Source organism: Rhincodon typus, chromosome 12, assembly GCF_021869965.1.
Source record: "Rhincodon typus isolate 14 chromosome 12, sRhiTyp1.1, whole genome shotgun sequence".
Lineage (NCBI taxonomy): Eukaryota > Metazoa > Chordata > Chondrichthyes > Orectolobiformes > Rhincodontidae > Rhincodon > Rhincodon typus.
The window spans coordinates 10,776,247-10,789,212 of record NC_063343.1 but is presented as its reverse complement, the minus strand read 5'-3'; the positions used below and the strand labels follow the sequence as shown (position 1 = coordinate 10,789,212).

The following is a 12,966-nucleotide window of genomic DNA, read 5'->3' as shown; positions in this document are numbered from 1 at the left end:
ATCCCCAGCTAGAAAAATATACATGCTTGCATTTGAGAAAAAGAGGCACTTAATAGTATCACTACATTCATAACTCTGATACTACTAATAAAGAATAACCACTATGGGAGAAGGAGACACAGCCATATGCCATTTTAAATTAGCATCCAGAAATAGAAAGAGTGAAGAATAGAGATGTTGTTCTTGATTGTGATTGATTCAAAACCAGGAGCTGCTTTACAATGTTAAAAGAACAGAAAACTGAATTTATATAGCACTTTCTCGAAGCAAGGATGTTCTACTGTTCTATGGCAACATCAAAATATTTTTGAAATTTAGTCCGCATTACAAAGTTAGGCAGTCAATTTCTACACAGCAAGCTCCAGAGACCAGCTCCATCTGGACCTTGCTTTTGTATTCACTGGTTTGACTAATAAAAACAATTATCTACCTGTCCTGCTGCTATTCATGGCCTATGGACGTGCACACCAAAGTCCCTCTGATTCCCTTGATTTCCTAAGGTAATACCATTCATTGCCTTCACCTTTAAGATTAGGGACAAGTTTGAAAAGACACTTCTCTTCTTCCCTCCGCCCATGGTGAATAATTAATCCTTGCTGGAATCATTCATGGACACAGACCAATTGACCAAAAAACACCACAGCAACTCATCCGGCCCGCCCTTCTGCTCGCGCGCGTTTCCGCAAGGACGGGGAGGAGGCGCGCGTTCCCGCTGGCCCTCCAGTGCGGCTGCGTCCGACCACTGAGCTAGAAGCTGGGGTAATGGCGGCGCATTGATGGAAGTGTGTTTTTTTCTTCCGTTGTGCGTTATTTCTTTTCACCTCGGGAGGAGCCGAAAAGGATTGAGGGGGAGAGAAAAGAACACGTTCCGTCTGTCGGCGGGCTGAAGGAAGCAGAGAGGGTTGCGGAGTATGAGTTTTTTATTTAAAAAAAACATTGTGAACAACCGGCCTGTCCTACTTTAGAATAACAGAACAATAATCGATAGCGATAGAAAATACCAGAGCCCTCCCGCACCGCTGTTTTGGAAAAGAAATTGTTTAATTTTCGCTGCCGCGCGTCCCTCCACCCCATCCTCACAGCAATGGCTGGCCTGAGAGTGATCATGAGCGGAGTGAGGGAGAAGCTGGAGGCAGTGCTGAATGTGGCTCTGCGGGTGCCCAGCATCATGGTGCTGGAGATGTTGTACCGATGGGACGTGAGCTCCTTCTTCCAGCAGATCCAGGCCCGGAATAACAACAACCTGCTCTTCCAGTACAAATACTTGGCTCTAAACCTTCACTATGTTGGTGAGTGAATGTACAGGCAGTTTACACCTCCTCCTCCCCCCCCCCCAATTCCCTCCTTGACGGCTGCGTTTGACGTCTGTGCGGGAGGGGAATTGAGCTTTATATCCTTTTAAAGTCCCCTCCTGTCTCTTACCTTGGTTGGTAGCTTTTGTGCACTGGCGCCTTTTTGAACTGAACGATTTAATCCCCGTTTGCACTGTGATATTTTTGTGACATTGCCTTTTTTTTCGTTGTGATTTAATTCTTCAGACGAACAGACAATTATCTTTCAGAATGTTTTGTCCTCGGCTGTCTCTGTCAGCGTAATTGGTAATGGACCTTACACTACTGGTGACAAAGCAACATCTGGCTGTCTCCCCGCCACCACCCCTGCTTTCCGCTCCCAAAGAAGTTTGACGTTGTCTCTCAAACTTCCACGTTATTTTAATTTAAAATGATTCGTGTCATGTCATTTAATCTTTGTGGAACTTCTCTTAAAATGTGTGCAGTTCTGGATATCCTGCTTTCAGAATGATACGAAGGTTTCAGATTGTGCAGGAAAGATTTACAAGAATGGGTCCAGGAATGAGGGCAGATTGGAGTAGTTGGGGATGTTATCCTTGCAGAATGGGAAAATTGACAGGAGACTTAATAGAAATATTGAAAGTCATAAGGGTTCTAAACAGAATAGTTGGGGTAGCACAGTGGCCAGTCCTGCTACCTTACATTGCCTTGGACCCAAGTTCGATTCTAGCCTCGGGCAGCTGTCTGTGTCAAGTTTACACGTTGTCCCTGTGACTGTGTGGATTTCCTCCAGGTGCTCCGGTTTCCTCCCACAGTCCAAAGGTGTGCAGGTTAGGTAGATTGGCCATGCTCAGTTGCCCATAGCATCCAGCGATGTGCAGAGTAGGTAAATGAAACATGGGGAATGCAGGGTTACAGGGAGCGTGTAGGGTGTTGGGTCTGGGAGGGATGCTGTACAGAAGGATGGTGTGGACTTGATATACTGGTCTGTTTACACACTTTAGGGATTCTATGATTCTAGTGAAATGGAAGTTTTCCTCTTGACAGTGGAGAGTCAGAGGATACAGGTTTAAGGTGATTGACAAGAGAAGTAGTGATGACATGGGGTGAGGTGGCAGCTCGGTGGTTAGCACTGCTCCCTCACAGCAGTGCAAGGTTACATGGATCGGCTGGGGGGTGGGTCTGGTGGGATGCTCTTCGAAGGGTCGGTGTGGATTCAGTGGGCTAAATGGCCTGCTTCCGCACTGCTGGGATTCTATGAAGTAGCATGTTTGTGCAGTCAGTGATTTATCACCACACTGCCTGTGCGTGTGGTACAGGCAAATCCATTTCCCTCTTGCAATTGAATTTAATTAAGCACCTCCAAGGGCAGCATTTTCAGGGTTATTGCAAAAGGACAGGGAAATGGGATTAACTAAATTGCTTTTGAGTGGCATGGACGCACTAACTCAAATGGCCTCGTCCTGTGCTGTGACCATTTTATTATTTAAAGGTGTGATTCTAGATTCATATGAAGAGGGAATATTCTGAAATCCTTTGTAAACAAATTTAATTTGTTAAGTTATACAGGTTCAGAAAGTCCCAGATTCAGTTTTGCAATTGTGCTTTGCTGAACTGAATAAGAACTTGCCTTTATATGGCAGTTTAGAAACTTTACCATGGAGAAATTACCCCAAGTCATTTTCACAAAGGCATAATCAGGCAAAAAATCAACCCAGGTCCAAAGGAGGAGTTGCTAAATAAGGTAACTAAAAGCTTGCTTGAAGAAATGAACTGCAAGAGGGATTTTAAGGAGGGGGAGCTGGATAAGCAGAGAAGTTTAGGAAGAGAATTCTAGAATATAGTGTTGACATAGCTGAAAGTACAGTTTTCAAGGGTTTGTGAAATGTGCAAAAGTCACAGCAGGAAGCATGAAAAATTTCCTGCGCACTGTTGTAGAAAGCGGCAGTGATGGGGAAGGGAGAATTGGATGAACGTGGTAATGATGTGAACTGTAAATTTCAACTGTTGGGAGCATGAGAGCTAACGTTGGTTGCCCAGTTAGTACAATGCAGCAGCTTTTGAATTTCCATAGACTTAGTTTTCAAATCAGTGAGCTGTGTTGGGTGAAGCAGAACATCATGATTGGACTAAGCTAGGATGGCCTGCAAGATTGGATATCTTTCCAAGATTTGCCCTCCGAATAGCCACAGTGTGCCATCTTTCAAGTTGTCTTGGAAGTCGTCAAGACTTTGCTTTACCCATTCATTTACTGGCTGTTTGTTTCTGCTATTTTCCCTTTTCACTTTTACTTATTCTAGATTTGGTACTTGGAGTATTAATACCAATATTTTAGTACACAAGGCAAAATATTGCAGTGCTGGAAATCTGAACTATAAACAGAAAATGCTATGATTATTAAGTTAGTCAGACAGCATCCATGGAGATAGAAACTTTTAAAATTATATGCCAATAAAGCTCTGACAAAAAGTGATAACACCATATGTTTGAGACATTAACTGTTTCACTTGCTATTGATCCAATTTATTGCATAAATTACAGAACGGATTGCAATTAAACCATCACCTTTTTTGTATGCTGCTCTTAATTCTCCGCAGTTCATTACTACAACAACTACTAGTATCAGACTTGTATTCAACAGTGTACCATTTCAAGCTTTCTCTTTGAATAAAATCTGTTTGGGAGGCAGAGTTGTATTTTGTAAATATTTTTCACAGTTCAAGTAGCTTGAATACAAAAACTAAAAAGACTGAACGTGGCATTGCAGTGGAATCTCCACGATGGTGCTGATTTGTCAGCACTTGTATTGATTAACCATTTGTAATCCTTTTTTGACTTAGAAAATTGAATTTAACTGTTATTAATTGTTAGGCCATATAATCCTTTAATCATCTAGAAATTTGGCATTAAAGGTGCTATTTAAAATTTGTGTGTAATTTGAGTTCTAAATTAGTATAAACACTTCAAATATTGATGTATAGAGCAGACACGGGTAAATATAAATCCAGAGGAGCACTGCAGGCCAGGCAGCATCAGAGGAGCAGGAAAGCTGAAGTTTCGGGTCTGGACCCTTCTTCAGAAATGGGTCCCGACCTGAAACGTTAGCTTTCCTGCTCCTCTGATGCTGTCTGGCTTGCTGTGTTCCTCCAGCTCCACGCTGTGTTATCTCTGACTCCAGCAGCTGCAGTTCTTACTATCTCAAAATATAAATCCAGCAGCTTGCTGCATCTTCATGAACACCATTTTATCAGCACTTTAAAGAATTTTGACATGCAGTTTGTAGATGTCACATCTCTGGTGTTCTCGAATTACAGGATCACTGAACAGTTGGACAAATGAGTACAGCTTTTAATTTCTTGAGTTTGACATGAAATTTGCACAGATTATTTTGGGTTTGACTGACAATTTACAATCCATAACAAACTGAGGACATGGTGAATGTTTGAACAAAGTGATTTTCTTACAGTGCAATTTGAGCTCTGTTAGTGTTGTTTTGATTTGCTGTGATGTCATTGGAAACCTGATCGAGCGCAGATGTTGAAACTCACTGCCAACTCTGTTAATAACATTCCTCTGTAAACTGATGGGATACTGAGATGCTTTATTGAATCTTCAGTGTATAAATATTGTCATACGTGTGTGTGTATAGCACTACTTGAATTAACATGCTTTTCATTGCATTTGTCTTAAAAGAAGTGTCATTTGAAACGCTGATGTTTGGAGCATGTGTTGATGTTTGCAGTAAAGATGTGATGCTGCTTTATTTACAGGTGTAATTTGTACATAGATAAGCAATAGACTTGTCTACCGTCAGTGTAGTCCCTGACTCTGGTTTGCATTTTATGAATGATTCTTTATCTGCAATTAGTTAGTTGATCGTTCCTGTTACTTTTTGTTCACACAAAAAATTGAATTTTTTTAAAGTAATGTTGTTACTTTGAAGAGCACAGTGCTTGTTATGGCTGAATGTACTGGTTTCATCTTTTATTCGGCTTTCTCCAAAAATCATCAAAAAGGAGTCATGACAGTCAATGACATGAAGTTGATACAGAAAGAAAATAAATGGCTATTTGAATTCTGATTTTTAACTCTGTTTCTAATATAATACAACATTGTTCAGTAATTGCCTGAATTATGAACTCAGTCCAAAAATGACTGGACTGGAGGTGAAATTTCATGGTCTTCATGAATCTGCTTCCAACTTAAAAAGAGAAATCGGAAGAATTGACAAATTAAATCTTTAATCTTACCCCTGATTCTTTAATGTGTTGGTATCAGTGTTCCTGAGTAAATGTTAGGCTTAAGTCAGATCGCTTTAATATGCGGTAAGCCTCAACTCATTCTAAAATGCTTCAGTGTCAAGTTGGAAATTAGCATTCTGATCTTCTGTTGCTTTTGTCAGCCATAACCCAATTGAATACTTAGGATGAATACATCTCTCAGCTTGTATGTGCATAATACACATCTGTCATAGGGCTTTACCAAGGTCCTGGTAATGGTGTTTCCATAACTCAGATAAGTAAGATTGTGATTAGTTGTAAATAAGTTGTTCTAATTCCTGGTTCGGGACTTTACGCCTGGTGATAGTGATCAGACTTAAGGAAAATTTTGTGTAATTCTGATTTCTTATCTTAGGCAAATCAAATGCAATCTGTTTAATGTTGTGGAAAAAATATGAACCTTGATTTATGCTGGATGCTAATGTTTGCGTGAATTTGATCAAATTGTCACTCCTTTGTTCATTGGAAACAATTAAGCAATTATAGATGAAGAGGCATACTTGTGTGGGCAATAGCTTTTTACGTTTTAAATGCTGCAGTGTTTAGCTGTTTGTGACTAAACCTTTCCCACAAGATTTTTTGCTCATCATGGGGAAACATGGACAAATTATGAAGTGAATCATACTGTTCTAATTTCCTTTTTAGGCTTGCATGATCAGGGGTTTCATGTATAAGCCTGAGGGAAAGAAAAACTCGATTCTCCATGTACAAAGTATTCCTGTCCTTAGATTTTCATCTTTTCTGGTCATGTGAGATAGATGTTGCAGAAAGTTTGGGTAATGTTGTGCTTAGTTACAGGTTGAATTATTTAAGCTAAATGTGAAACAATATTTGTACTATACGCATGACAGTTTGTGTATGTTTACTGTCTGCATCTATCTATGCATTTTTGACGTAGCAATCCACAAATAATGATTGTGTCCAGAACTTGGTGAATTCAGGGATCATAAACTGTTAATGAATTTTTGGTACAAAACTTTGTTGACTCAATAGTTGTCCTGCGAATTTTAGTCACAGGTCTTAATGAAGTTATGAACACTCGGTAACAATACTGCGGCTTTAAGAGGTGTATTTTGGCCTGTTTTTGTTTTAATGAAGAAAGATTGTGACAGAGGTGGTGAGCAGTCTACTCAAAGCCAGTAAAGTGAACGGCTTGTGAGGCCTTGGGTGTTTTTTTTTAAAGTTGGCCCAGTAGAAGCAGCCTGAATGGATGAGGTCAAGCTCCCACAGAAGCAGGAGTTTCAATTTTAGATTTCTGCAGTTGCTAGAGGTTTGAAGCAGCATGTGGAAGCTCTTATTCCTCTCTGTTACTACCAAAAGTTGGGTTCATTTTCTGCTGCTAGAATTGCATGTGAGACAGTCTATTTTACTGAATTTGCCTTTGCCGAGGGTGTATTTTTGGAACAGTTAATTAGTTAGTTATTTTGTTAAGCATTTTGGTAGAGTTACAGCTAAACCGATTCTTTTATTTTTATTTTGTCTATATTTTAATTGTAATGTAAAAATGAAGTATGTTTTGCCTAAAGTTGAGTAGTTTGACCAATCAAATTGCATCTGGTACGCAATGCTGCACACATCTTTAAAATAAGAAAAAATTGGGGTCTAGGCTAACTTAACATATTGAAGGGGTTTGGTCTGGTCCATACCTTACATGGGTCAATCAATAATATTATGTACTTGGTGATATTTTTAAAAATCGTCTCTTTTTGGGCTTATTGAATATTGTAAAGCACCATATTACTTGGATGTGTTAGCAAGTTCAAGAATGAAAGACAGGCTCTCATAGTTTAATCAAACGAAACTGGAATTTGATGCTGTACTTGATTAAATCTTGGCGAGCACTGCTGTGGTGATCCCAGGAGCTGGATGCTGAAGGAAAGAAACTGAGGCTGCATCAATCTTCTTCAGGCATCATTTTGTGCTTAGGGCAGGGAAAGTACAGACGGATGCTGGATAGGAAAGCATTGATATTGAAACAGGTGCACTGAACAAGGTCATTCACCTGGTATGTACCATACTTAGTTCTGTATGATTTGAGAAAGAGGGGAGGATCTGCTTAGCTCACGCTGGATGTGTTTGTGTCACACAGTAGAGGATGACAGCTTAGTGCGGAATGTGAAAAGGAATGCATACGACCTGTGTTCAGTGAGCACCTCTATATGGTGCTGAGAGCTGAACCTTCAGGAAATCCCCAAAAAGAGTCATCTGCTTTTGGACCTTTCCCTCTTCCCTCTTCCCTAATATCTCTTTCTCAGCTAACAGCTCCTTGGCTAACTGCCTTCCAGCCTCAGGTTAATTTTTCCGTGTTTGCTAATAGTCTCACTGTGAACCATTCTAATCACTAACATGACTCTTATCTGGTTCCCCCATGAGTAAATTTTCACAGGCACTGTGAGGGTTTTGTGGATGGCCAAACATTTCTTGGAAATGGGTAGTTAGGATTGCAGGACTGAAAAATATTGATGGGCATAGAACAGTTGCAGCGTTATAATAACAGAGCACAATTTGGTGGTTATAACCACAGATGACAGTGTTCAATTACTATGATGTTAGTGGAAGGGCAGGGAAAGGTAACACTTTGCCACAAAAAAACTTTACCACAGAAGCATTTTTGCTTTGGAATAATATTTCATATACGTGAGTCATTAACTGCCTAACCTGTTTCACTACAAATATGGAAGAGCTGCTTTATACAAAGTTACTTTTTTTTAACTAAGGCGGCATCTGGAGTGCTGCGTCTTCTTGTGAGCATTGCTGCAAAGGCCTCTATTTGTTGCACACCTTTGAGAAGGTCATGGTGAAGCATTGTTTTGACAAGTGGCAGTCACTCTCATGTAGGGACATCTGCAGTGCTGTTGGGAAGAGTTCCAGGATTTTGACTTGACTTTGACACCTGGGGTTAGAGAGACAAAATGGACAAGAGTTGTGCTCCAGGATGTTCAGAAATGTTGATGCGACAAATGCATGTAACTGGATTTGAGATACAGAATCCTGCTGACTGGGTTGCAAACTGCAGTCAAATATGTTGCTACCACTATTACATCTAGACATGTCTGTAGTAATCCGACTTGGTGGTGGAGGAGGAGATGAAAGACTGGTACCACAGCAAGATCTTGCTGTAGTACCGGGGTATGGTGATAACTGGTCTGTACGGTTGTATTTTTGTTGGCTTATGTAGGTCTTTGTTGTCAGCAGTTTCTGCTGTAATCTGTAGAAGGATGAGCTGGTGCAGCTAATGAAGTCTTCCAAAAGCAGACGAAGTTCCAGTTCATCTGGTGCTGCATTTCAGACTAGCGGTGTAATGTATTGGAGAAGGTGGAGAGCTCAAGAAAAGCAGAGTGCGTTCATTGTACATCGGGAACCTGATATTGTTATTGGTTCATATTATAGGGGGCAGTGTGAAGATGAGAATTAAAAAGCAGGGGATAAATCCTTGGGACTCCAGAGGTAAGAGTGGGAGCAGGAAGAGAAGTTACTGCATGTGGTTCTTTGGCTGCACTGGCAAGAGTGGATCCACACTAGGGCAGCCCTACCTAGTTGGATGGCAAGTTTTGAAAAGAGATCAAAATTGGGAACATGAGGTAGTGAGTTGGGAAATGCGGGTGCACATGAGACAGCTTCTCATAGTGTGGACATAAGCTGAGGAAACCAGTTATTGCTGACCATTGAACTCCCAAGTAATTGTCTGAAAAAATCTGCCCCCTCAATGGATTGGCCTTACCGAAGCAGAATGTCTTGTTACCTGTTACCTTGGCCAATCTATATTCAGTTATATGGTTGGATGGTGATTGCAACAGCCTTGGAAAAGGTATCAGTCGAATGTTACACTGGAAGATCATTACAACACTCATTAGTATGTGACAGTTCAAATATAAATGATGATGCTTGCCAGAATTTAGTAATTTATTGGGCTGATGCGCAGGCTGCAGTTAATGGCCATATGTATGTGTAAAATACATATGACTCTGAAGCAGGTTCTTAGGTTGCTTGTAACTTTCAGCCCGCTGAACTGAGAGAAGAATGTTTCTCATTTCCTCTGGAAGGTTCTTGGATGAATATAAACCCTGGAGTGGCTACACCAGAAGCTCGTGGTTCAATTTCAAGTCAGTGCTGGTTGAGCTGTGAAGACTGTTAATTTGCAGTGTTCCATTTAACTTAAGATCCTTGACTAGAGAAGGAAAATTAGAGATAACAAAGTGTAGAGCTGGATGAACACAGCAGGCCAAGCAGGAACGCTGACGTTTCGGGCCTAATCTGAAGAAGGGTATAGGCCCGAAACATCAGCCTTCCTGCTCCTCTGATGCTGCTTGGCCTGCTGTGTTCATCCAGCTCTACACCTTGTTATCTCAGATTCTCCAGCATCTGCAGGTCCTACTATCAAGGAAAATTAGACTTTACTTTACTTTTCTTAAGAGAGTGATTTCTTGTTTGATAATGGTTTTTAAAACTGATGTAATTCACCATGATTTTTCAGTCCTGAAAATGTATATTGACAGGCTGTTCAACCTTGGAACAACACAACAACACAACCAACAGTTTCCTCATCTATCTGTGTTGCAGGCAAACACCTTAAGTGGCACTGGTTAATCTCCCTATAGTGTAAAGGCTTGGCAGTACTGTACTTCTGTGGCTCACACATGCAGAATAGCTATTTGGAGGAGGCACGGAAGATAACAACTGATTGGAACCAAAATACACTACTATCCAGCCTCTTGAGAGAAACTGAGGAAAAAAATATGGAAGTGAGTGGACGACAGAAAGCTGGTGATTGATATATGATTGTAAAAAAAATTTAAGACTTACAGGGTTCAGAATGTGCAAGTAAATAATTTTAAGTTTTCAGAAAATTTGAAAGAACTCAGCTGAATGAAATGTAACATTGGAAATGATAAATGGTGGTATAGTTTCTTTGTTTCGTGCTTTGGTTAGGGGGATTCATTGAAGAAGATAGTGAGAAAGCAAGGATTTAGAATGGCGTGGAGACTGCAGAGAAATGAAGAAGCTGGGTGAATATCTAAAATTGGAAATAAACCATGGGTGAGCAGGAAGGAGCAGCACAAATGGAGATATAAGCAGTTGTTGAGTAAGTGGCAGACCATTTTTAGAAAAGAGAAACCATGAGAGGTGCCAAGAGCTTGGAGCAGTGATCCAAGGAGTGATGTTTGGAATTGATTGGATTAGGATTGCAGCATCCTTGGAGTAATGGTCTGTGGAGCACTGTGTTATGACACCACTTTTAGGTAAGGTTTAGTTTGGATATGGTCAAGGACAATGAGCAATCTAAAAGCAAAATAAATACTTGTGTCAATTTCAGTGGGTTGGGAGTGGACCTATCCTGGATAAGTTGGAATGAAAAATTGCCAGGCAAAATTATAATGTTACATTGGGCTGCCTTCAGAGACATGTTTCAGACATTGTCTAGGTGCCATCAAGGGAGAAATAGAATAAGATAAAGCAGAAAAAAAAGTGTGACATGTTGACACCTGATTTGATAATTGATTAAAGAGCAAATTTGAAGATAAGGTTCAAAGGCTTAGTGAAAAATGAACAAAGAGGCCAAGGAAGGATATCAGAAGAGCTTGGTAACAGATACAAAAGGGAATTCTAAAGTCTTCTAATAAAAAGAAAATCTCGAGAATGCTGAAAAACTGAAGTTAAAAGGGAAATGCTTGAGGAGCTCAAGTCTGGCAGTATCTGTAAGGAGGGAGACAGTTAACATCTTGACTCTCCTTTTGGAGATCAATAGGGCTGGAAAATAGCTTTAGTACTGTTGTCAAAAGGGAGGTGAGGCAGTGGCGTAAGGGTTAAGGATATCAGAGCTAAAGGAAAAGGAGGCGCTATTGGTGGTAAAGGAGAGATAAAGCTGTAAAATAAATGTAAGTGATAAACAAAAAACCAAAAGAACTGTGGATGCTAGAAAAGCTCAGCAGGTCTGGCAGCATTTGAGGAGAGAAATTAGTTTTATGTTTTGGGTCCAATGACCCATCAAAACTGATTTTTAGCTGGGCAAAGGTTGATATTTATGCAGAAGGCAGGGTTGGGGAGGAGTGAGGAGAAAACGATAGGTGGAGATAGAGCCCGAGAGAGAGAGAAACTGTTGGACCGACCAAGGACTGGGTAAATGTCAGCCTGGGAGGATGAATAGCTATTAATGGGGACTGTTAGTAGCTGATGGTGGGTTGTGTGTGGTAGCAGTCCATCTGGTGACAAGTCCTGGTGTGTGGGGGTTTGGTTAAGGACATAGGAGAAAATTGTTGAACTCGCTGGTCCAGAAGGCTGCAGAGTTCCCAAGCTGCAATGAGGTCCTGAGCTTTGCTGGAGCGCTGAAGCAAGCCTAAGGCAGAGATGTTGGTAAGGGAACACTGGTGTGTTGAAGTGGCAAACGACTGCAAGCTCACGGTCATTTGTACAGACAGGTGTAAATGATCCTTGTGTAACGGAGAAATTGGGTCTGCTCGACTAAGAATAAAAATGGAGGACAGAGATCATACACTGATGTTGACCTCAATGTTGAGTCCTGAGGCTGTGAAATGCCTCAACAGAAAATGAAACATTGTTCCTGTTGAGTTTGGAGCAAGGTGGTTTGTTGAAAGAGCAAGTAACTGGAAGGTTGGGGTCATTCTTAAAGCATGAGTGGAGGTATTCCATGAAATGGAGACCCAGTCTGCATTTCTTCTTGCTGATGTAAAGGATGCCATGTTTTAAGCAGTGAAAGCTATAGACTTGATTCTTAGAGTTTAATTTATTTGATAAGTCTTGAACTTGAAATTTTGTGCTGGAATTCCTTCAACTCAGTTTCTATGGGAGAGTAACGAAAGTACATCCTTCTTTGGCCCAAACTGGATAGCCTAGTTTCTCAATACTGAAGTACCCTTGCTATAGTTGTAGTCAGAAAATGACACTTCACAGTTTACAGCCATTTCAAAAAGAAAGATGACATTATCTTGGTGTGGAAGGTTTTGGGCAGTGAGGCAAGAGGAGGTGAAAGTGCAGGGATTACATCTTCTGTGGTTGCATGAGAAGGTTTCATGGGTGACGAAATGTTAAGAGTGATGGAGGAGTAGATCACTGTGTCATGGAGGGACTTGTCCCTGCAGAATGCTGACAATGGAGGCGAGGGGAAAATGTTTGGTGATGGTGTCCTGCTGGAGTTAGTGAAAGTGGTGGAGGCTGATCCTTTGATTGTAGAGAGTGTTGAGGTGCGAAGTCATGACAAGTGGAGCCCTAACATTGTTGTGGGAGGGAGGGGAAATGATGAGGGAAGAAGTGTGGGAAATGGGTTGGAGACTGCGGAGAGCCCAGTCAAGCATGCCTGGGGTGAAATCCTAGAAGTTGTCTGTTGGCACATGAATAGTTTTCAAAAAGAAGTGGAGTTCAGGGATGATTGACCAAAA

At 41.0% G+C, this 12,966-nt stretch overlaps 1 protein-coding gene across 1 annotated transcript in view; it reads left to right on the top strand.

The window, feature by feature from the left end:
* The first annotated feature begins 650 nt into the window (after window positions 1–650).
* Window positions 651–12,966, top strand: part of rnf145a (ring finger protein 145a) — a 105,490-nt gene continuing 93,174 nt past the window's right edge. Inside the window, 1 exon segment of the mRNA XM_020533051.2 lies at window positions 651–1,289. Within this exon segment, the coding sequence (XP_020388640.2) occupies window positions 1,085–1,289 (205 nt within the window). The 5' untranslated portion in view covers window positions 651–1,084.